This window comes from Pseudophryne corroboree, chromosome 2, assembly GCF_028390025.1.
Source record: "Pseudophryne corroboree isolate aPseCor3 chromosome 2, aPseCor3.hap2, whole genome shotgun sequence".
Taxonomy (NCBI): Eukaryota; Metazoa; Chordata; class Amphibia; order Anura; family Myobatrachidae; genus Pseudophryne; species Pseudophryne corroboree.
Genome location: NC_086445.1, coordinates 1,009,006,695 through 1,009,031,347, shown reverse-complemented (window position 1 = coordinate 1,009,031,347; position 24,653 = coordinate 1,009,006,695). Strand labels below are relative to the sequence as shown.

General features: G+C 46.7%; 1 protein-coding gene and 1 long non-coding RNA gene across 5 annotated transcripts in view; one reads left to right on the top strand and one right to left on the bottom strand.

The window, feature by feature from the left end:
• The window catches only part of LOC135050259 (uncharacterized), a 104,338-nt gene extending 81,646 nt beyond the window's left edge, over nt 1-22,692 (top strand). Inside the window, exon 3 of the long non-coding RNA XR_010241581.1 lies at nt 22,516-22,692. This is a non-coding gene — a long non-coding RNA (uncharacterized LOC135050259). The remainder of the gene's footprint in view (nt 1-22,515) is intronic.
• Nucleotides 1-24,653, bottom strand: part of SH3BGR (SH3 domain binding glutamate rich protein) — a 154,448-nt gene that overhangs the window by 5,444 nt on the left and 124,351 nt on the right. For all 4 annotated transcript variants that reach the window (XM_063956585.1, XM_063956586.1, XM_063956587.1 and 1 more), the window contains one exon: nt 13,513-13,593. In XM_063956585.1, coding sequence (XP_063812655.1) covers nt 13,513-13,593 — 81 coding nt within the window. The remainder of the gene's footprint in view (nt 1-13,512; nt 13,594-24,653) is intronic.

Sequence of the window (24,653 nt, the reverse complement as noted above, 5' to 3'; positions counted from 1 at the left end):
TGTAACTGGCACTATACTGGGGGCAGTATATGTATATGACACTATACTGGGGCAGTATGCGTATCTGGCACTACGGTGTGTGGCATAACATGTAATGGGCATTACGGAGTGTGGCATAATGTGTAATGGGCGTTATGGTGTGTGGCATAACATTTAATGCACGTTACGGTGTTTGGCATAATGTGTAATGTGCATTATTATAAAGGGGAACAATTAAATAATGTCAAGAGCATGAATCAGGTTTTCTTGTGTTTTTGTTTTTCCTGTGTAATACTAGGGGCTCTGTGTATTCTGTGGCCACACCCCTTCCCCATGAAGCCACACCCCTATTTTTGGCATGCGCCGTTGATGCGCACTGTTATCGCTGGTGGCGGGGGGACACCAAAGGAAACTTTCACCCTGGGCACCTGAAGGACTAGAACCAACCGTGGCTGCACTGTATTTCCCAAAATACAGTCAGCACCTCGGCACACGAGACGCTGGTGGTCATGTGACTAATGCTGGGACACCAACCACCATCATCCTGAAGGTAAGTATCGTGGTGACTGTTAGGATTAGGGCCCGGGGTGGGGGACGAAGTTAGGCACTAGAGGGGGTGGGGTAGCCATAGCCGCCAACCCCTGAATCTTAGCCCTAGCCGCCACCCCATACGTCATGTGACCACCGGCCGATATGGTGTATCATACCCGTTTGTCCCCACCCCCACCTTCCACCAACATACAGCTGATCCAACACCCCATACCACATGGATCTACAAGAAATAAATGTAGAACACTAGTAACAAACATGATCACAGAATACAGATGTCTTAAGGTCAGGGACCTGTACCTTCTCCATGAATCCAGGCATGGGCAGGGGTTAGAGAAGATGAAGAGGTCAGGTGTCAGTATAGAATTATGGTGACAGAGAACTAGAGGAATGAACCGCTGACAATATGAAAATAGGATTTTAATACCTACCAGTAAATCCTTTTCTCTTAGTCCATAGAGGATGCTGGGGATGCTTCAAGAACCATGGGATATAGACGGGATCCGCAGGAGACATAGGCACACTTCAAGACTTTGATTGGGTGTGAACTGGCTCCTACTTCTATGCCCCTCCTCCAGACTCCAGTTTAAGTAACTGTGCCCAGGGAAAGAGGAAATAATTTATTGCTAAACCTTAGTGAGCATCTTACCAGCTCACACCTCAATATGCCGCCGAACGTGGCATTCAATAGAACACCAGCCGACGGCATGAAGAATATGCAGCAATACGCTGACATAAAGCGTAACACAACCTGTGTGTGTAAACTCAACCAATAACAGCAAAACGCATGCCATGGCATGAACATCATCAGCAACAGGCTGACTTAAACACAACACACCATGTGTGTAAACATACCCAATAACTGCAGATACAGTACGCACTGGGACGGGCGCCCAGCATCATCTACGGACTAAGAGAAAAGGATTTACCGGTAGGTATTAAAATCCTATTTTCTCATACGTCCTAGGGGATGCTTCAAGAACCATGGGGTTTATAGCAAAGCTCTAGAATGGGCGGGAGAGTGCGGACGACTCTGCAGCACCGATTGACCAAACAAGAGGTCCACATCAGCCAGGGTATCAAACCTGTAACTTCGTAAAGGTGTTTGACCAAGTAGCAGCTCAGCAAAGCTGTAATGCCGAGACCCCTCGGCCAGCCGCCCATGCTGAGCCCACCTTTCTAGAAGAATGGGCCTTCACCGATTTTGGTAACGGCAATCCTGCCGTAGAATGAGCCCTCTGAATCGTATTACAGATCCAGCGCGCTATAGTCTGCTTGGAAGCAGGAGCCCCAATCTTGTTGGGAGCCCATAGGACAAACAGAGCCTCTGTTTTCCTAATATGAGCTGTTCTGACGACATAGATTTTTAAAGCTCTGACCACATCGAGAGGCTTTGATTCCGCCAAGGTGTCAGTAGTCACTGGCACCACAATAGGCTGGTTTACGTGAAACCACTTTTGGTAGAAATTGCTGACGAGTTCTCAACTCCGCTCTATCAGCATGGAAGATTAAATAGGGGCTTTTGTGAGACAATTTTAATGCAACCTTATGTAAAGGTTCAAACCAATGAGATTGCAGGAACTGCAACAGCACATTAAGATCCCATGGAGCCACAGGGGTGCACAAAGGGAGGTTGGATGGGCAATACACCCTTCAAGAAGGTCTGTATTTCTGGAAGGAAGGCCAATTCCATCTGAAAGAAAATTGATAAGGCCGAAATTTGCACTTTAACGGAGCCTAACTTTAGGCCTGCCTCCACACTCGCTTGTAAAATATGGAGCAACCGCCCCAGCTGAAAATCCTCCGTTTTAGGAGCTTTCTTGGATTCACACCAAGACACATATTTCCTCCAAATACGGTGGTAACGCTTTGCCGTTACTTCTTTTCTAGCCTAAAGAAGTGTGGAAATGACTTCACTGGGAATACCCTTCCGGGCTATGATTTGGCGTTCAAACACCATGCCGTCAAATGCAGCCGCGGTAAGTCTTGATACACGTACGGCCCCTGTTGTAACAGGACGTCTCGAAGAGGAAGAGGCCAGGGATCTTCTATGAGCAACTCCTGAAGATCTGGATACCAGGCCCTCCTTGGCCAGTCTGGAACAAAGATCATCGCCTGAACCCTTGTTCATCTTCTGATCTTTATCACCTTGGAATGATTGGAAGTGGAGGGAACACCTAGACCGCCTGAAACACCCACGGTGTCCACCTCTATTACTTGAGGGTCCCTCGACCTGGAACAATATTTTTGAAGTTTCTTGTGGAGGCGAAACGTCAACATGTCCATTTGAGGAATTCCCCAACGACTTGACACTTCTGCAAAGACCTCTTGATGAAGACAAAACAATATTACAGAAATTTACACCTGGCGCTGTCACCTTACAAGGTGAAAGCAGCTAGTCTCGGGGGACTGATCCCAGTTCTCCCAAAGATATATAAAAAAGAATCAAAGAAATGAGACAGCGGCCGGTACTAATATTAATCTTATTCAAGAATTAGTAATTATTAAAAAAGCTGTTTCATTGTGGAAATATTTAGCTTTGGTATAGCAGATGTTTTTAATAATTACTAATTCTTGAATAAGATTAATATTAGTACCGGCCGGTGCTATTGTATAAAATTTGCACTATATATTTAGATATTGTATATATTTTTATGCTGTATTTTTACATATATATATAAAAAAGTGAACAAAAAGGTTCTATACAAAGTGAATAGCGCTGTCTCATTTCTTTGATTCTTGATGAATACCCAACTCTCCTGAATGGAGAACGTGTCTGCTGAGGAAGTCTGTTTCCCAGTTGTCTACACCTGAACTGAAGATCGCTGACAGAGTGTTTACATGCCTTTCCGCCCAGCGGAAAACTTTTGTGGCTTCCGCCATCTCCACTCTGCTTTCCGATCCGCCCTGACGGTTTACGTACGCCACTGCTGTATGTAGTCCGACTGAATTAAGACGGGCAGACTACGAACAAGATGTTCCAGAATGTTTTTGTGCAGACAAGCTTTCTGGCTTGACCATTTTCCCTGGAAATTTGTTTACCTCTGAATGACTGCTCCCCAGCCCTGGAGACTTGCATCCATGGACACCAGGAACCCATTGTGGATTGCAGACCTTCGTCCCTCTAGGAAGTGAGAACTGAGCAGCCACCACAGGAGAGAAATTCTGGTCCTGGAAGATAAGATTATTTTCCGGTGCATGTGCAGGTGAGACCCGGACCACATGTCCAATTGGTCCCCCTAAAAAACACTCTGGCATTTAACCTGCTCACTGAATGGCCTCGTAGGCCGCGACCCTCTTTTTCATCAATGGAACGTATTGATGGATTGACACTGTTGTAGACCTGACCCTACTCTGGATCTTCAGAGCTCTTTCCATTGGAAGAAACAAACTCTCAACAGTTCTGTATCTAACATTTTTCTCAACGCCGTTGGGATTAACCGTGATTCTGGCAAGTCCAGGAGCCAACCACTTTGTTGAAGATCCGTCCGGGATAAAACAACGTTTTGCACCACTTGTTTCTTACCCTCCCCGTACGCAGGAGAGCGTCCCAGTACAGAGTAATAATGACTCTTACTATTGAAGAAAACCATCATACCGCCATCACTCCAGTGAATTGGTACGGACAATCCTGCATAGCAAATCCAGGTAAGCCTAATGCGGAAGAACCACATTTAGACCCTCTTTCTCCTTTAACAGATTGGAGATCCCTGCCTTGTAGTTCAACTTCTTAAGTAGAAATTGTTTGGAATTGTTTTGACCGAGCCTTCCGGCCTCAGAAGCACGAAAAAGCCTGAATAACAGCTGTTTTCCCTTTTTTTTTTGTGTGACCGGGACAGCAGGACAATGACCTGATCCTGACCCAACTCTTGTATGGCGTCGCATACTACCTCTCCGACCAGAGGAGAATTGGAAAGGTCTAATTGAAAAATCAGTGAGGGGAATCATCTGGAAACTCCAGTATGTCCCCCTTGGGACTCTATTCTTAAACTCACAGGTCCATGTCCGTTCCAGGACTGACTGAAGAGTATTAGACGTGGTCCCACCGGTGTGGGTTCCCGCAAGATAGACCCAGCGACATGCGGTGGATGTGTTAGAAACAGAGAATGATTTCTGCTCTGCGAACTTGAAAAGGCTACTGACCTCTTACCTTTTCACCTTCTCTACCTGTCAAGAAAGGGAAATCCGTATCCATTCGGTCGAAATGACTGCATCCTACCAAAATGCGTCACCAACCGTTGTGAGGGAACATAGGTCAAAAAGGTAGACTTACCAGTGTTATCTGCCCAGATCAACTTAACAAAGCCATCCCCACCAGGTTTCACCTTCATATGGAAGATACTCCAGTTCTTCTCGGAGTCAGCCTCAGTATTCCATTGGTGAATCCACAACGCCCTCCTAGACGAGACCGCCGTGGAAGTGGCCCGCGAAAACAAGAGTCCTATATCCCCTGTAGTCGCACGGCAGTATGCTGCAACAATATAGACATGACTCAACTTAATTTGCATACAACTACTCCCCAATGCGCATGTAATGCAAGTATAATCAACGTACAGCGGACACATAATTATAGCATCACATATCTTCCTGCATACGATCCTTTGTGACAGGGCCCCGTGCAGAACAGGGGGTGACCCTCACCTTCTATCCAATGAGAAGGACAACTTTACCTCAGCATTCATTATAAATATCTTTATATATATATATATATATATACATACATACATATATACCTTCCAATGCACCTATACACACATATATCTATATATATATCTATATATATATATATACACACACATATACACACACATATAAATACCAACATATACATAATTTTTGTCAGGAACAGCAGGGTCCCTAGTGACGTTAATACGTTCTAATGTGCATGAACAGGTACTGAATGCCAATTTTTGAGGATCTGAGCAGGAAACCTTATGGTCGACCTAAGAAAGATTTTCAAGTCGATCTCAGGGAGTAGTAACTGGACAAAATAAAATTTTTGCGACCCTGAGGAGTCTGAGAGAAATCTATTTTATGAATATGACTCCCTTCATAAATATTATCACGTCTGTGTTGATCGTGCCACAGACCTATATAATCATGCTATACATACATATTACATATAGGTATAGTTCTCTATGATATCACATTATCATGTCCATATCCACCCAGTCAGATATTGTTGGTGCCGACAGGGACACCCCCCACGTCTGTGTCTCCCATATATAGTTTTCTCCTGAGAAAAAAATACCTCTACTGACATGCTGACATATTTACATGTAGCAAGTACCATTAGGAGTCGACAGGACCGACATAGTCATTCCCTTTGTGGCAGAGCCCTCAGCCTCAAATATGCCGACACACGTGTACCAAACACCCACCGACATTACACTGGCTATAAGGGATAGACCCCAGTACAAACTGTCATGGAAACACAGAAGGAGTTTATCAGCTCATTTCCCCCAGCGCCCATGATATAGTGTTTTTATTTCATTTATATTAGAGATGAGCGGGTTCGGTTCCTCGGAATCCGAACCCGCCCGAACTTCAGCTTTTTTTACACGGATCCGAGCGACTCGGATCTTCCCGCCTTGCTCGGTTAACCCGAGCGCGCCCGAACGTCATCATGACGCTGTCGGATTCTCGCGAGGCTCGGATTCTATCGCGAGGCTCGGATTCTATATAAGGAGCCGCGCGTCGCCGCCATTTTACACGTGCATTGAGATTGATAGTGAGAGGACGTGGCTGGCGTCCTCTCCGTTTAGAGAAGAAATAGATAGGAGAGTGAGAGTGAGACAGTGACACTTCATTTACTGGAGCTTAGGAGGAGTACTCAGACAGAGAGTGCAGAATTTTGCTGATAGTATTAGTTAGTTATACTAGTGACAGAGTGAGACAGTGACACTTCATTTACTGGAGCTTAGGAGGAGTACTCAGACAGAGAGTGCAGAATTTTGCTGATAGTATTAGTTAGTTATACTAGTGACTGACCAGTGACCACCAGTGCAGTTTTATATTATTTAATATAATCCGTTCTCTGCCTGAAAAAACGATACACAGTGACTCAGTCACATACCATATCTGTGCTCAGCCCAGTGTGCTGCTGCATCATCTATGTATAATATCTGACTGTGCTCACACAGCTTAATTGTGGGGGAGACTGGGGAGCAGTTAGGTTATAGCAGGAGCCAGGAGTACATATTAAAAAATTAAACAGTGCACACTTTTTTTCTGCAGGAGTGCCACTGCCAGTGTGACTGACCAGTGACCTGACCACCAGTATATAGTATACTATATTGTATTGTGAATGTCTGCCTGTAAAATTTAAACACACGTCGTGTGACTTGTGTGGTGTTTTTTTATTCTATAAAATAAAAAACTCATTCTGCTGACAGACAGTGTCCAGCAGGTCCGTCATTATATAATATATACCTGTCCGGCTGCAGTAGTGATATATATATATATTTTATATCATTATTTATCATCCAGTCGCAGCAGACACAGTACGGTAGTTCACGGCTGTAGCTACCTCTGTGTCGGCACTCGGCAGTCCATCCATAATTGTATACCACCTACCCGTGTTTTTTTTTTTCTTTCTTCTTTATACATACTACATCTCATTATCATCCAGTCTATATTAGCAGCAGACACAGTACAGTACGGTAGTCCACGGCTGTAGCTACCTCTGTGTCGGCACTCGGCAGTCCGTCCATAATTGTATACCACCTACCCGTGGTTTTTTTTTTCTTTCTTCTTTATACATACTACATCTCATTATCAACCAGTCTTTATTAGCAGCAGACACAGTACGGTAGTCCACGGCTGTAGCTACCTCTGTGTCGGCACTCGGCAGTCCGTCCATAATTGTATACCACCTACCCGTGGTTTTTTTTTTCTTTCTTCTTTATACATACTACATCTCATTATCAACCAGTCTATATTAGCAGCAGACACAGTACGGTAGTCCACGGCTGTAGCTACCTCTGTGTCGGCACTCGGCAGTCCATCCATAATTGTATACCACCTACCCGTGGTTTTTTTTTCTTTCTTCTTTATACATACTACATCTCATTATCATCCAGTCTATATTAGCAGCAGACACAGTACAGTACGGTAGTCCACGGCTGTAGCTACCTCTGTGTTGGCACTCGGCAGTCCATCCATAATTGTATACCACCTACCCGTGGTTTTTTTTTCTTTCTTCTTTATACATACTACATCTCATTATCATCCAGTCTATATTAGCAGCAGACACAGTACAGTACAATAGTCCACGGCTGTAGCTACCTCTGTGTCGGCACTCGGCAGTCCATCCATAATTGTATACCACCTACCCGTGGTTTTTTTTTCTTTCTTCTTTATACATACTACATCTCATTATCATCCAGTCTGTATTAGCAGCAGACACAGTACAGTACGGTAGTCCACGGCTGTAGCTACCTCTGTGTCGGCACTCGGCAGTCCGTCCATAATTGTATACCACCTACCCGTGGTTTTTTTTTTCTTTCTTCTTTATACATACTACATCTCATTATCAACCAGTCTATATTAGCAGCAGACACAGTACGGTAGTCCACGGCTGTAGCTACCTCTGTGTCGGCACTCGGCAGTCCATCCATAATTGTATACCACCTACCCGTGTTTTTTTTTTCTTTCTTCTTTATACATACATACTACATCTCATTATCATCCAGTCTATATTAGCAGCAGACACAGTACAGTACAATAGTCCACGGCTGTAGCTACCTCTGTGACGGCACTCGGCAGTCCATCCATAATTGTATACTAGTATCCATCCATCTCCATTGTTTACCTGAGGTGCCTTTTAGTTGTGCCTATTAAAATATGGAGAACAAAAATGTTGAGGTTCCAAAATTAGGGAAAGATCAAGATCCACTTCCACCTCGTGCTGAAGCTGCTGCCACTAGTCATGGCCGAGACGATGAAATGCCAGCAACGTCGTCTGCCAAGGCCGATGCCCAATGTCATAGTACAGAGCATGTCAAATCCAAAACACCAAATATCAGTAAAAAAAGGACTCCAAAACCTAAAATAAAATTGTCGGAGGAGAAGCGTAAACTTGCCAATATGCCATTTACCACACGGAGTGGCAAGGAACGGCTGAGGCCCTGGCCTATGTTCATGGCTAGTGGTTCAGCTTCACATGAGGATGGAAGCACTCAGCCTCTCGCTAGAAAACTGAAAAGACTCAAGCTGGCAAAAGCACCGCAAAGAACTGTGCGTTCTTCGAAATCCCAAATCCACAAGGAGAGTCCAATTGTGTCGGTTGCGATGCCTGACCTTCCCAACACTGGACGTGAAGAGCATGCGCCTTCCACCATTTGCACGCCCCCTGCAAGTGCTGGAAGGAGCACCCGCAGTCCAGTTCCTGATAGTCAGATTGAAGATGAAGATGTTGAAGTACACCAGGATGAGGAGGATATGGGTGTTGCTGGCGCTGGGGAGGAAATTGACCAGGAGGATTCTGATGGTGAGGTGGTTTGTTTAAGTCAGGCACCCGGGGAGACACCTGTTGTCCGTGGGAGGAATATGGCCGTTGACATGCCTGGTGAAAATACCAAAAAAAATCAGCTCTTCAGTGTGGAGGTATTTCAACAGAAAAGCGGACAACAGGTGTCAAGCCGTGTGTTGCCTTTGTCAAGCTGTAATAAGTAGGGGTAAGGACGTTAACCACCTCGGAACATCCTCCCTTATACGTCACCTGCAGCGCATTCATAATAAGTCAGTGACAAGTTCAAAAACTTTGGGCGACAGCGGAAGCAGTCCACTGACCAGTAAATCCCTTCCTCTTGTAACCAAGCTCACGCAAACCACCCCACCAACTCCCTCAGTGTCAATTTCCTCCTTCCCCATGAATGCCAATAGTCCTGCAGGCCATGTCACTGGCAATTCTGACGAGTCCTCTCCTGCCTGGGATTCCTCCGATGCATCCTTGCGTGTAACGCCTACTGCTGCTGGCGCTGCTGTTGTTGCTGCTGGGAGTCGATGGTCATCCCAGAGGGGAAGTCGTAAGCCCACTTGTACTACTTCCAGTAAGCAATTGACTGTCCAACAGTCCTTTGCGAGGAAGATGAAATATCACAGCAGTCATCCTGCTGCAAAGCGGATAACTGAGGCCTTGACAACTATGTTGGTGTTAGACGTGCGTCCGGTATCCGCCGTTAGTTCACAGGGAACTAGACAATTTATTGAGGCAGTGTGCCCCCATTACCAAATACCATCTAGGTTCCACTTCTCTAGGCAGGCGATACCGAGAATGTACACGGACGTCAGAAAAAGACTCACCAGTGTCCTAAAAAATGCAGTTGTACCCAATGTCCACTTAACCACGGACATGTGGACAAGTGGAGCAGGGCAGGGTCAGGACTATATGACTGTAACAGCCCACTGGGTAGATGTATGGACTCCCGCCGCAAGAACAGCAGCGGCGGCACCAGTAGCAGCATCTCGCAAACGCCAACTCTTTCCTAGGCAGGCTACGCTTTGTATCACCGCTTTCCAGAATACGCACACAGCTGAAAACCTCTTACGGCAACTGAGGAAGATCATCGCGGAATGGCTTACCCCAATTGGACTCTCCTGTGGATTTGTGGCATCGGACAACGCCAGCAATATTGTGTGTGCATTAAATATGGGCAAATTCCAGCACGTCCCATGTTTTGCACATACCTTGAATTTGGTGGTGCAGAATTTTTTAAAAAAACGACAGGGGCATGCAAGAGATGCTGTCGGTGGCCAGAAGAATTGCGGGACACTTTCGGCGTACAGGCACCACGTACAGAAGACTGGAGCACCACCAAAAACTACTGAACCTGCCCTGCCATCATCTGAAGCAAGAAGTGGTAACGAGGTGGAATTCAACCCTCTATATGCTTCAGAGGTTGGAGGAGCAGCAAAAGGCCATTCAAGCCTATACAATTGAGCACGATATAGGAGGTGGAATGCACCTGTCTCAAGCGCAGTGGAGAATGATTTCAACGTTGTGCAAGGTTCTGATGCCCTTTGAACTTGCCACACGTGAAGTCAGTTCAGACACTGCCAGCCTGAGTCAGGTCATTCCCCTCATCAGGCTTTTGCAGAAGAAGCTGGAGACATTGAAGGAGGAGCTAACACGGAGCGATTCCGCTAGGCATGTGGGACTTGTGGATGGAGCCCTTAATTCGCTTAACAAGGATTCACGGGTGGTCAATCTGTTGAAATCAGAGCACTACATTTTGGCCACCGTGCTCGATCCTAGATTTAAAGCCTACCTTGGATCTCTCTTTCCGGCAGACACAAGTCTGCTGGGGTTGAAAGACCTGCTGGTGAGAAAATTGTCAAGTCAAGCGGAACGCGACCTGTCAACATCTCCTCCTTCAAATTCTCCCGCAACTGGGGGTGCGAGGAAAAGGCTCAGAATTCCGAGCCCACCCGCTGGCGGTGATGCAGGGCAGTCTGGAGCGACTGCTGATGCTGACATCTGGTCCGGACTGAAGGACCTGACAACGATTACGGACATGTCGTCTACTGTCACTGCATATGATTCTCTCACCATTGAAAGAATGGTGGAGGATTATATGAGTGACCGCATCCAAGTAGGCACGTCACACAGTCCGTACTTATACTGGCAGGAAAAAGAGGCAATTTGGAGGCCCTTGCACAAACTGGCTTTATTCTACCTAAGTTGCCCTCCCACAAGTGTGTACTCCGAAAGAGTGTTTAGTGCCGCCGCTCACCTTGTCAGCAATCGGCGTACGAGGTTACATCCAGAAAATGTGGAGAAGATGATGTTCATTAAAATGAATTATAATCAATTCCTCCGTGGAGACATTGACCAGCAGCAATTGCCTCCACAAAGTACACAGGGAGCTGAGATGGTGGATTCCAGTGGGGACGAATTGATAATCTGTGAGGAGGGGGATGTACACGGTGATATATCGGAGGATGATGATGAGGTGGACATCTTGCCTCTGTAGAGCCAGTTTGTGCAAGGAGAGATTAATTGCTTCTTTTTTGGTGGGGGTCCAAACCAACACGTCATTTCAGTCACAGTCGTGTGGCAGACCCTGTCACTGAAATGATGGGTTGGTTAAAGTGTGCATGTCCTGTTTATACAACATAAGGGTGGGTGGGAGGGCCCAAGGACAATTCCATCTTGCACCTCTTTTTTCTTTAATTTTTCTTTGCGTCATGTGCTGTTTGGGGAGGATTTTTTGGAAGGGACATCCTGCGTGACACTGCAGTGCCACTCCTAGATGGGCCCGGTGTTTGTGTCGGCCACTAGGGTCGCTTATCTTACTCACACAGCTACCTCATTGCGCCTCTTTTTTACTTTGCGTCATGTGCTGTTTGGGGAGGGTTTTTTGGAAGGGACATCCTGCGTGACACTGCAGTGCCACTCCTAGATGGGCCTGGTGTTTGTGTCTGCCACTAGGGTCGCTTATCTTACTCACACAGTCAGCTACCTCATTGCGCCTCTTTTTTTCTTTGCGTCATGTGCTGTTTGGGGAGGGTTTTTTGGAAGGGCCATCCTGCGTGACACTGCAGTGCCACTCCTAGATGGGCCCGGTGTTTGTGTCGGCCACTAGGGTCGCTTATCTTACTCACACAGTCAGCTACCTCATTGCGCCTCTTTTTTTCTTTGCGTCATGTGCTGTTTGGGGAGGGTTTTTTGGAAGGGACATCCTGCGTGACACTGCAGTGCCACTCCTAGATGGGCACGGTGTTTGTGTCGGCCACTAGGGTCGCTTATCTTACTCACACAGCGACCTCGGTGCAAATTTTAGGACTAAAAATAATATTGTGAGGTGTGAGGTATTCAGAATAGACTGAAAATGAGTGTAAATTATGGTTTTTGAGGTTAATAATACTTTGGGATCAAAATGACCCCCAAATTCTATGATTTAAGCTGTTTTTTAGGGTTTTTTGAAAAAAACACCCGAATCCAAAACACACCCGAATCCGACAAAAAAAATTCGGTGAGGTTTTGCCAAAACGCGGTCGAACCCAAAACACGGCCGCGGAACCGAACCCAAAACCAAAACACAAAACCCGAAAAATTTCCGGCGCTCATCTCTAATTTATATTACACCAAACCACTGTCCCCCCCTCGTTTTCCACTCTGATCTATGCAGCAGTGTTTAGTAAGGACCAGCGTCTCTGTGAGGAGAAAATGGCGCTGGATAGAGCTGTGAGGGCTAAGCCATGCCCCCTCACCGGCGCGCTTCAGTCCCGCTCAAATCCACATATTTATACTAGCAGGGCCCCCCCTGCGCCCTGCACCCTGCCAGTGCCGCTGTGTGTGTGGGAGCAATAGCGCGCAGCGCGACGGCTGCGCTGTACCTCAACACTGAAGTCTAATTACGTCACTGAGGTCTTCTGATCTTCTTTTACTCACCTGGCTTCTTTCTTCTGGCTCTGTGAGGGGGACGACGGCGCGGCTCCGGGAACGAGCAGCTAGGATATACCAAGTGATCAGACCCTCTGGAGCTAATGGTGTCCAGTAGTCTAAGAAGCAGAGCCTTTAACTCACAGAAGTAGGTCTGCTTCTCTCCCCTTACTCCCACGAAGCAGGGAGCCTGTAGCCAGCAGGTCTGCCTGAAAATAATAAACCTAACATAAAGTCTTTCCAGAGAAACTCAGTAGAACTCCCCTGTGTGTGACCAGTCTCTCTGGGCACAGAATCTAAACTGGAGTCTGGAGGAGGGGCATAGAGGGAGGAGCCAGTTCACACCCAATCAAAGTCTTAAAGTGTGCCTATGCCTCCTGCGGATCCCGTCTATACCCCGTGGTTTTTGAAGCATCCCCAGCATCCTCTAGGACGTATGAGAAATGGATATAAAGGCAGAGGAGAAGGTAGCATAGGGGTGGAAACAAGGCGGTGATTGGGTTTTATGGTGAATATTTAAGTGACAAATAGAATGTACAAAAGTGAACGGCTGCTAAATACTAAAACATAAAGTAAAACCAGACAGCGTCCCGTACCTGCTTCTCCTCCACTGCTGCAGCGGCCTCTTCCTGGCTTTCTTCTGGCTTATCCTCAGCTACAGGGGAGGTGTCACTACTCTAAGAAGTGGAAAACATAACGGGTGTAAGTCATTATGCAGCAGGAAATTGTTGGAATTGTGACGGAAAAAAGAAGTTTAACTATTTCCATATTAAGTATATTCTATGCACGTAGGTAAAAATGTGAAAACATGATTAGAGGCTAATACACTATAATATAGTGCTAGCTATACAGACCGGCTTCATGAGATGGAGGCTCATACTATATATTCCCATGAATAACATGGGCATAATGTTACACACCTGTGTGAATAACTGTGAGAAAGCATTACTCACTAGTGACTGTCTGAGACTGACCGGCAGGCAAACACTTCTTTCCCACATTGCCCTCATCATCCACGTTCCTCTATACCAGTGGTTCTCAAACTCGGTCCTCAGGACCCCACACGGTGCATGTTTTGCAGGTCTCCTCACAGAATCACAAGTGAAATAATTAGCTCCACCTGTGGACCTTTTAAAATGTGTCAGTGAGTAATTAATACACCTGTGCACTTGCTGGGTTACCTGCAAGACATGTACTGTGTGTGGTCCTGAGGACCGAGTTTGAGAACCACTGCTCTATACTAAGGGGCTCATTTTGAAAGTCCACATAATTAAGCCTATGGTCTTATAGATTGTTAGGATTAGGCTCCCAGCCAGGACACAATGACCCAGGCTGGAAGCATGCTAGTTAGTAAATTTACTGGCAGTCAGCACAACTGTGACGTTACTTAAGCCACGTCTACAATCAGCTCTGAGTTCCTACTTATAGATTATTTCACCCGGGACAAATGTACAAACTTGATCAGTTTCTCTGACATGAGGGGGGGCGCCCAGCACAGGGCTAGTCCGCCCCGCATGTCAGGCCCTGCCCCCACCCCTCCCAGGTGTGAAAGCAGCGCATGGCGGCAATGCTTTCGCACCCGCCAAGTAGCTCTCTGCGCACGCTAACTCCACAAAAGCCTTCAGAGTGCGATCGCTGCCGATGCAGCGATCGCCCCTGAATCACCCCCTCAAGGAGGTCGACATGTGATCAATCAGAGGATGTTTGGTAATCCGCACTGTAAATGAAGTTGGGTGAGGACACTATTTTAGATGAGTGCCCGGCGTATGTGGTACCTAAATATTACAGTAATAAGCTGTTCTTTATGGAGCCTGGGAAGGCTATATGCATAGGAAGGGTTTAATAAATACAAAATTCCCTGACATTTGCCCTAAAAAATGAATGTACAAAAGGCACTAAATATACACACGGTCACTACTTCACTAAAAATGTGCAAATAGGAATGGAGGCACGGGGGTAAATTTACTAGGATTCATGTTTGACTGAGATTAAACATGGAGGGGACCGATTGGACACAGGTGTATTTTTTAAAATTAAATACGGGAATTAACAATGTTCCCGTGTTTGAGTGGATCGTGTATTCCCATGGTGTATGCCAGAGGTTCTCAAACTCGGTCCTCAGGACCCCACACAGTGCATGTTTTGCAGGTCTCCTCACAGAATCGCAAGTGAAATAAATTAGCTCCACCTGTGGACCTTTTAAAATGTGTCAGTGAGTAATTAATACACCTGTGCACCTGCTGGGTTACCTGCAAAACATGCACTGTGTGGGCTCCCGAGGACCGAGTTTGAGAACCTCTGGTGTATGCAGTCGTGTTTGGCGGCCATGTTTGTAAGCAGCCAAACACTCCAGAACATGAAGCCTGCACAGATCAGTGAGCTATGGCCCTCATTCCGAGTTGTTCGCTCGCAAGGCGATTTTAGCAGAGTTACACACGCTAAGCCTCCGCCTACTGGGAGTGAATCTTAGCTTCTTAAAATTGCGAACGATGTATTCGCAATATTGCGATTACAAACTACTTAGCAGTTTCAGAGTAGCTTCAGACTTACTCGGCATCTGCGTTCAGTTCAGTGCTTGTCGTTCCTGGTTTGACGTCACAAACACACCCAGCGTTCGCCCAGACACTCCCCCGTTTCTCCAGCCACTCCCGCGTTTTTTCCGGAAACGGTAGCGTTTTTATCCACACGCCCATAAAACGCCGTGTTTCCGCCCAGTAACACCCATTTCCTGTCAATCAGATTACGATCGCCGGAGCGAAGAAAAAGCCGTGAGTAAAAAAACTATCTTCATAGCAAGAATACTTGGCGCAGTCGCAGTGCGAACATTGCGCATGCGTACTAAGCAGAAAAACGCTGCGATGCGAAGAAAATTACCGAGCGAACGACTCGGAATGACCCCCTATGTGCAGTGCTTCTCTGTGTAAATGTGTCTAAATGACTAAGGGGGACATGTATTAAGCAGTGATAAAAGTGGAGAAGTTGCCCATGGCAACCAATCAGCTGCTCTGTATACGTTTATAGTATGCAAATTAGAAATTATTATTATTATTATTATTATTAAATTTTATTTATAAGGCGCCAGAAGTGTTTTGCAGCGCTGTACAAAGGGCATACAATAGAACAGTACAGGGAGACAAAACTTAGCATTACAGTTAATAAATAACAAGGGCCCTCATTCCGAGTTGTTCGCTCTGTATTTTTCATCGCATCGCAATGAAAATCCGCTTAGTACGCATGCGCAATGTTCGCACTGCGACTGCGCCAAGTATCTTTGCTATGAAGATAGTATTTTTACTCACGGCTTTTTCATCGCTCCGGCGATCGTAATGTGATTGACAGGAAATGGGTGTTACTGGGCGGAAGCACGGCGTTTTAGGGGCGTGAGGTTGAAAACGCTACCGTTTCCGGAAAAAACGCAGGAGTGGCCGGAGAAACGGTGGGAGTGCCTGGGCGAACGCTGGGTGTGTTTGTGACGTCAACCAGGAACGACAAGCACTGAACTGATCGCACAGGCAGAGTAAGTCTGAAGCTACTCTAAAACTGCTACGAGGTGTGCTAATCGCAATATTGCGAATACATCGGTCGCACTTTTAAGAAGCTAAGATACACTCCCAGTAGGCGTAGGCTTAGCGTGTGTAACTCTGCTACATTCGCCTTGCGAGCGATCAACTCGGAATGAGGGCCAAAAATAGAGTACAGGTAACAAAGAGCACCACAATTCTCAAGACATAATACAGCTTAGATGTAAGTAGCGAGTGAGTGATCAGCGTACTACTAGGGACTGGCGGCCACAGATAGAGATGAGCCTTTACCAGCAGGAGAAAAAGGGTAAAGATGGTCGCTGAGTAGGTGAGAGCTGCGAGTGAAATGTGTCGAGAAGAGGGCTTTGACAACAGGAGGAAAGAGGGCCCTGCTCTGAAGAGCTAACAATCTAGTGGGAAGGGACGACAGACAGATGACTTGAGGTGCAAGCAGGCGGGAGGTAGTCTGATGGCATGATGTAAGCAAAGCAGAGATGGTCAAGGCATGAGGCAGGGGGATGGAGGAGCGGCCTCAGGACTGGGTTATGCATCGGAAGGGTACGCTTTGATGAATAGGTGGGTTTTCAGTGCCCGTTTGAAGCTTTGCAAGGTCAGGGAGAGTTTAATGGAACGGGGGAGCGCGTTCCACTGAAGGGGTGCAGCACGGGCATAGTGAGGAGAGGAAGATAAGCCTAGCTGTGGAGTTGAGGACAGATTGGAGGGGAGCAAGATGGGAGCAAGTGAGGCCAGTGAGGAGAACATTGTAGTAGTCGAGTCGTGAGATGACCAGTGAGTGGATGTTTAGTTGCACTCTGGGAGAGAAATGGCCTGATGCGAGCAATGTTGCATAGCTGGAACCGACAGGATTGTGCCAGAGCTTGGATGTGGGGTGCAAAGGAGAGGGAGGAGTCAAGAGTGATGCCCAAGCAGCGGCATTGGGGAACGGGGGAGATGATGGTGTTGTCAACAGTGATAGAAATATTGGTAGGGGGTGTTACTCTGGCTGGGGATGTTATGTCAATACTGATTGGTTGCCATGGGCAACTTCTCCACTGGCTCATTTCTCCACTTTTATCACTGCTTAGTACATCTCCCCTTAAATGGTTAAATGGTTAAGAATCAGAAAGCACAAGCATAACCAGCACCGTGCTCTTGGACTGCTCCTGGTTCTGAAAGTACATGGGGAAAAACATAGGGGGTTTCCCATATTTTTAAAACCAGCACTAGGCTCCACTAATGCCACAGTAAGGGGACACACTTATATTGGTTCCTGTGGCCGTAGCATTTACCTTCCATAAAAAGTCAGCCAAGGCCAGGGTTTCCTGGGGTATTGGGGTCCCCCCCGTATAAAGCCCCTGGGGCTATCCCCAGTACCCCGGGGCTGTGGTTGCTGAGTTGATAGTCCATTTAGTGAGTGTCAGTTAAATAATATTATCTTTTACAGACGGGACTACAGGTCGCAGCAGGCCTCCCCCGCATGCTGGTACTTGGAGAACCACAAGTACCAGCATGCATTGCATTAAGGGCCCGCAGGTACTTATAGTTCTTCTGTAAAAGAAATATTAAAATAAACATAGTACACGCACACCGTGAAAGTACAACTTTAATTAAACACACTCACTCACACATACCTACAGATCATCGACATGCAGTCAGGGGAGGCAGTGCCTCCCCTGTCATTAATGATTAAAATAATATAAAGAAGATACTTATGACACATAATCTGTGTCATAAGTATGTCCTTGATATTTATTTAATCAGTAGTACTGTTTAGATGTGTTTGGGAGGCAGTCCGACGGCGGAGGAGTAGTGAAGAGCTCCAGAAGACAGAAGACGCCGGAAGTCCTGGCTGGGTGGCGGCTATGCAAAAGAGCTTAAAGGCCGCCGCCTCCCAGGTGAAGACGCCGGAAGCCCTGTATAACATATTCACAATTTGCGTATGTTCGCTCCCGCGGACCTGCGTATTAGCGCATGGTATGAGTATTTACGGTAGAGTTTGTGAACGCATGGCTGTCTTATATAAGTCAGCGCGAGGCAGCGGCGTCAGTCCGACGGCGGAGGAGTAGTGAAGAGCTCCAGAAGACGCCGGAAGTCCTGGATGGGCGGCAGCCATGCAAAAGAGCTTAAAGCCCGCCGTCCCCAGGTGAAGACCCTGAATAATAAAACTTTTTTTTTTAAACGTGTGGTGTCATTTATTTTAATATTTTCTTTAAGGGCGGACTACAGGTGCCAGCGGGCCCTTTATGTCCGGGCATGCTGGCACTTGTGGTTCTCCTAGTGCCGGCATGCCGGCGCAAGCATGCTGGGACCTGTAGGCCGCCTGTAAATAACTATTTTATCCTGCCATGAACCCCGCACCCACCGCCATCAGGGGTGCTGGTTGTTACTCGGGAGGGGGGACCCTAGTTTTATTTTCTGGGGGCCCCACTTTCCGAGGAATTCCAGCCCTGGGCTGACTGGCTAGGGGGGTCTTTAATGTTATGGCAGGGGGACCCCACACTGAGTGTCTCCCCTGCTATGGCAGTACCCCTCCTGGCTGGTTCTGCCTGCTGCTGGTTTTAGTGATATATGGGGGACTACATTTTTTTTTCTCTAAGGAAGGGGGGGGGGGGGTTGGTTAGCTGGCAGTGCCACTGCTACAGATGTGCCCTCTTTCAGAGTTGCTGCAATGAATCACCCTGTTCATAGCATAGCAGGCTGTACACTGTGGGGGTACAGTAATTAAGACCTGATCGCAGCAGCAAATTTGTTAGCAGTTGGGCAAAACCATGTGCACTGCAGGGGGGCAGATATAACATGTGCAGAGAGAGTTAGATTTGGGTGGGTTATTTTGTTTCTGTGCAGGGTAAATACTGGCTGCTTTATTTTTACACTGCAATTTAGATTTCAGTTTGAACACACCACACCCAAATCTAACTCTCTGCACATGTTATATCTGCCCCCTCCCCCCCTGCAGTGCACATGGTTTTGCCCATCTGCTAACAAATTTGCTGCTGCAATCAACTCTCAATTACCCCCCATGTGTACACCCCGCTATGTAATTCAGTTCAATGGGAGCCACATACGCATGCGTCTGCCTCCTACTTATTCTTATGTGAGCCGGCAGCGATGCGAATGGATGCAGCATGCCGCTCTGCATTCACTTCTTTAAACTCCCTGTAGCCATTTGCGTCCATTAGATGTAAAAATAAAATCCATACTCACCTATCCCTTGTGTAGATCAGGTCCTCTTCGGTCCATGTAGGCATACAAGGGGTAAAAAAAAAAAACGAACACCCGAACCACGATGGTCACAAGGAATCATATATGTTATCACATACACTTCCTATACGCGAATGCCAGGATCCACGTGTCTTCTGCCATTCTAAAGGGCCCTACACATTGGCCGATCCGCCGCCGAGCTGCCTGACGGCGGATACGGCCGACGGGTGACCCGGCGGCGGAGGGGCAGTGATGGGGGGAGTGAAGTCTCTTCACTGCCCCCGTCACCCGGCTGCATTGAAGCGCAGGCAAATATGGACGAGATCGTCCATATTGGCCTGCATGTACAGCCGACGGGAGATCAGCGATGAACGAGCGCGGGGCCGCACATCGTTCATCGCTGGAGCCTCCACACTCAAAGATATGAACGGGATCTCGTTCATTTATGAACGAGATCGTTCATATCTTTGACTGATGTCGGCCAGTGTGTAGGGCCTATGAGAGCCGCCAGCCAATCAGGAACACCTGCTGATTAACTGTGAGCAGCCAGACTGTCAATCAAAGCTTCTCCCATTGACTTCAATGGTGGGAGCCTCCTCCATTGAAGTTAAAGGTTCTTACTTATTTTTTCTATGGTCTTATTTTATTATTTCCATGGTGCTTTCTCACTTTTGCATCAATTTGGCCGCATAGTACTTGTAGCCCTTTGCCTTAGCCAGGACATTGGTCACTTTATTGAGAGTTTACATAAAGCGTCAGTGCACAGATTTTAGATAATAATATGTAATATTTACTTATATATAACACAGCTCTGCTGAAAAGCACAGTAGAGTATCACTCCACCATCTAATGTGTCTGCATTATGTATAGATTACTCACGTACAAAGGGGGTCATTCTGATCGGGTCGCAACTGCTCATGCACCGGCGCCGCAGTGCGCCAGCTCATGGCAATCGTCGTTGCCTAACGATCGCCTTTGAGGCAGAGGCGGTCGCTGGGCAGGAGGGGGCTGGATGACGGCGTTAAGCCGCCGTTTAGGGGGAGCGGGGAGGCCAACACAGGCGTGGCCGGACCGTTGGGGGGCGGGCCACGCGGCACACTAAAGCTGCGCTGGTCGGGAGCTACTCTTGAAGTGCAAAGGCATCGCCGCTGTGCGATGCCTTTGCACTTTTGCGAGGGGGGGCTGGACTGACATGCGTGGCGGACTAGCCCTGTGCTGGGCTTCCCCCCGCATGTCAGTGTGAATGATCGTAGCTGTGCTAAATTTAGCACAGCTACGATCAACTCGGAATGACCCCCATAGAGCACGATTTTGCGTTGTACGCAAACCCAATTTTTTGCAGTTGAGTGTTTATCAGCAGTCTGCGCATGCATCGCACATGTGCACTGCAATGGTATTGCAACAGCAATTGCAAAGAGTAAGTGATAGTCAGGGGCCATTTGGGGGAGGTAATGGGAAATGGCGTCAAAATGCAGATGTGTCTCAATTTTGGGGGCCTGTCACAGCGCGCAACTGTGATCCCGTACACAGTTACAATGGCTCCGTCATCTTACTTCCTGCGGCCATACTGCGCAACCATAGGCCTAATCACAACGTCTGTAATCAACTGACCTGCGACACATGCTGCGTCTTTGTACGCAGCCGCTGGGATTTGCAATGCAGCCGGTGGATGTCTCCGTACAAATCCTAATGGCAGCGACATTTGCATATTTTCACACAGCTGCTGCGTACAAATTCACTGCCGCAAATGGATTTGCGACGTCTCTGATTCAGGAGCGTAGAACTTCGAGGAGGCAGTGAAACTGGAATCTCGCTAAGAAACATGAGAATTGTCCCCACTGCAAACAGTATCCTGACTATGGTTATTTCAAACTCCTTTACTCACGACAGGGAAATGAAATAAAAACAATATATGCCACTCGTACAATAAAATAACATTATTGGGGCTGATGTAGTGTTGGAAATAAAATGGCGAATATTACTCACAAACAGATTTGGGCAGATAGTTAGCAGGTACCACAATCTTCAAGTACTGAGAAGACGGCTGACACTTTTAGCAATCATTAGATGCACCCAGCTGTTCATTGGGGGTCATTCCGAGTTGTTCGCTCGCTAAGGAGTTTTTAGCAGCCGTGCAAACGCTATGCCGCCTCCCACTGGCAGTGTATTTTAGCTTAGCAGAAGTGCGCATGAAAGGATCGCAGAGCGACGGCAAACTTTTTTTGTGTCGTTTTAGAGTAGCACAATACCTACTCAGCGCTTGCGATCACTTCAGACTGTTCAGTTCCTGTTTTGATGTCACGAACATGCCCTGCGTTTGCCCAGCCACGCCTGCGTTTTTCCTGGCACGCCTGCATTTTTCCGAACACTCCCTGAAAACGGTCAGTTGACACCCAGAAACGCCCACTTCATGTCAATCACTCTGCGGCAACCAGTGCGACTGAAAAGCTTCGCTAGACCCTGTGTGAAAATACATCGTTCGTTGCAATTGAACGATACGCGTGCACATTGCGCCGCATAAGCATGCGCAGAAGTGCCGTTTTTTTGCCTCATCGCTGCACAGCGAACAAATGCAGCTAGCGATCAACTCGGAATGACCACCCTTATTCCATGCAGGTAATTAACAACACATGTAATTCAACTATGCCAGTTACAGGTTTAATCCTCTAGGGTGCGATGTCACCTCAGACAAAAGTACGGAACAAAAAATGAGAAATATACTGTACAATAATTGGCAACCACCATTAAGGAGAGTCCAAATATTCGTCAGTGAATAAGTCAGAATACGCCCAATGACAATATTTTCTCCATGCATTCTGTACTCAAAGCTTTTTACAATGAGAGGTGTGACGTCTACCTTTATCTTATCTTTTCCAGGGTGTTCCCACGAGTACAGGAATAGTACGCAGACTTTGTCAGAGAATGTCTTGTGCATACAGGAAGGGATTCCTGAAAATGCTTTGTAACTGTCGCATGGCGAGATCATTTCAGTATAAAAAATAAAATATACGCGCTTCTTCCAAAATAAAATATACGCGCTTCTTCCAAAATAAAATATACGCGCTTCTTCCAAAATAAAATATACGCGCTTCTTCCTTTCCAGCGTTTGTTGAAGTCATCATAACTACTTGAAATTTTGTGATATGTTCTAAAATGCAAGTTAGATAATGTCATTATTGGTGTCATTAGCGCTCGGGGCCTGCTCCCGATCAAGTTGCCGTATCAGACGAGTACGGTTCTTCGTGTTCCTTTGTGGAAGGTCTTTTCTCCATATCCCAGGTAGGCAGTGAGGCACGCACAAAGGGCCTAATTCAGACCTGATCGCAGCAGCAAAATTGTTCTCTAATGAGCAAAGCCATGTGCACTGCAGGTGGGGCAGATGTAACATGTTCAGAGAGAGTTAGATTTGGGTGGGTTATATTGTTTCTGTACAGGGTAAATACTGGCTGCTTTATTTTTACACTGCAATTTAGATTTCAGTTTGAACACTCCCCACCCAAATCTAACTCTCTCTGCACGTGTTACATCTGCCCCACCTGCAGTGCAGCATGGTTTTGCCCATTAGAGAACAATTTTGCTGCTGCGATCAGGTCTGAATTAGGCCCAAAGATTGATGTTGCTTTGATCTCACATCAGAAAGGTGTTGCCCTAATTTCTCTAAGTGCTATTTTTCTTTTACAAGTGAATATGCTGTGGAGGTACTGCCAGAGGAGCAGCCTATAAAACCACCATGTTCCATTTAAGCGCATAGATACTGTATACTGAGAAACGAGGGGAGTTATTTATTTCTTAAATGCCAAAAATGGTCCAAACATTTGGGCTAATTTTCACATTTCTAGTAAACTACAGTAACTCTCTAATTTGGGGCATATTTATCACCAACGGCATATTTTAATGCGGTTGTGAGGTGGTAATTATAATTATGCCCTAACCTGCAATGCAGTAATATAAATTACCACTTGTATTTATTATGGAGGTCATTCCGAGTTGTTCGCTCGGTAAAAATCTTCGCATCGCAGTGATTTTCCGCTTAATGCGCAATGTCCGCACTGCGACTGCGCCAAGTAAATTTGCTATGCAGTTAGGAATTTTACTCACGGCTTTTTCATCGTTCTGGCGATCGTAATGTGATTGACAGGAAATGGGTGTTACTGGGCGGAAACAGGCCGTTTTATGGGCGTGTGGAAAAAAACGCTACCGTTTCCGGAAAAAACGCAGGAGTGGCCGGAGAAACGGAGGAGTGTCTGGGCGAACGCTGGGTGTGTTTGTGACGTCAAACCAGGAACGACAAGCACTGAAATGATCGCAGATGCCGAGTAAGTCTGGAGCTACTCAGAAACTGCTACGAGGTGTGTAATCGCAATATTGCGATTACTTCGTTCGCAATTTTATGCTAAGATTCACTCCCAGTAGGCGGCGGCTTAGCATGAGCAAATCTGCTAAAATCCGCTTGCGAGCGAACAACTCGGAATGACCTCCTATATTTGAAGTAGCAACACAGAACATATGAGAAAGCTCCATCCCGGCTAACGGCTAGAAGCAAAAGGACAGCTATCCCTATCACTTCACTTCCGGATGTGGAGGCATCAGTGGGGGCCAATGTAGAGACAATCGGGGGATCTCGCTTTAAAAACAATTGCGGTAGAGTAGCTCATAGTAGCCTAAAGATGGCGTTATATACCGACATCCATCAAATCTGCAGTTTAGCAGCCACCACAGAAGACTATAGGGGCTGATTTTTATGGTTGCAAATGGAGGGAGATATCTGTTGCAGCCCCTTGTCCCTAAATCCTAGAGATACTTCCTTTTTGAGGGGAGCCCCTGAAAATAGATGTATTCTCCGCAAAACAACTTTCTTAATACACCCAAGACTCTTATCCGTGGCAAAGATTTTAGATTTGTCCTAGATTTTCATTTTGCTTGGATTGCTCTGTGTGAACCATACTTGCCTACTTTTGAAAAAGCATTTCAGGGAGATTGTGAAAGTAACACCTATCAGTGCGGACGTGTGCTGC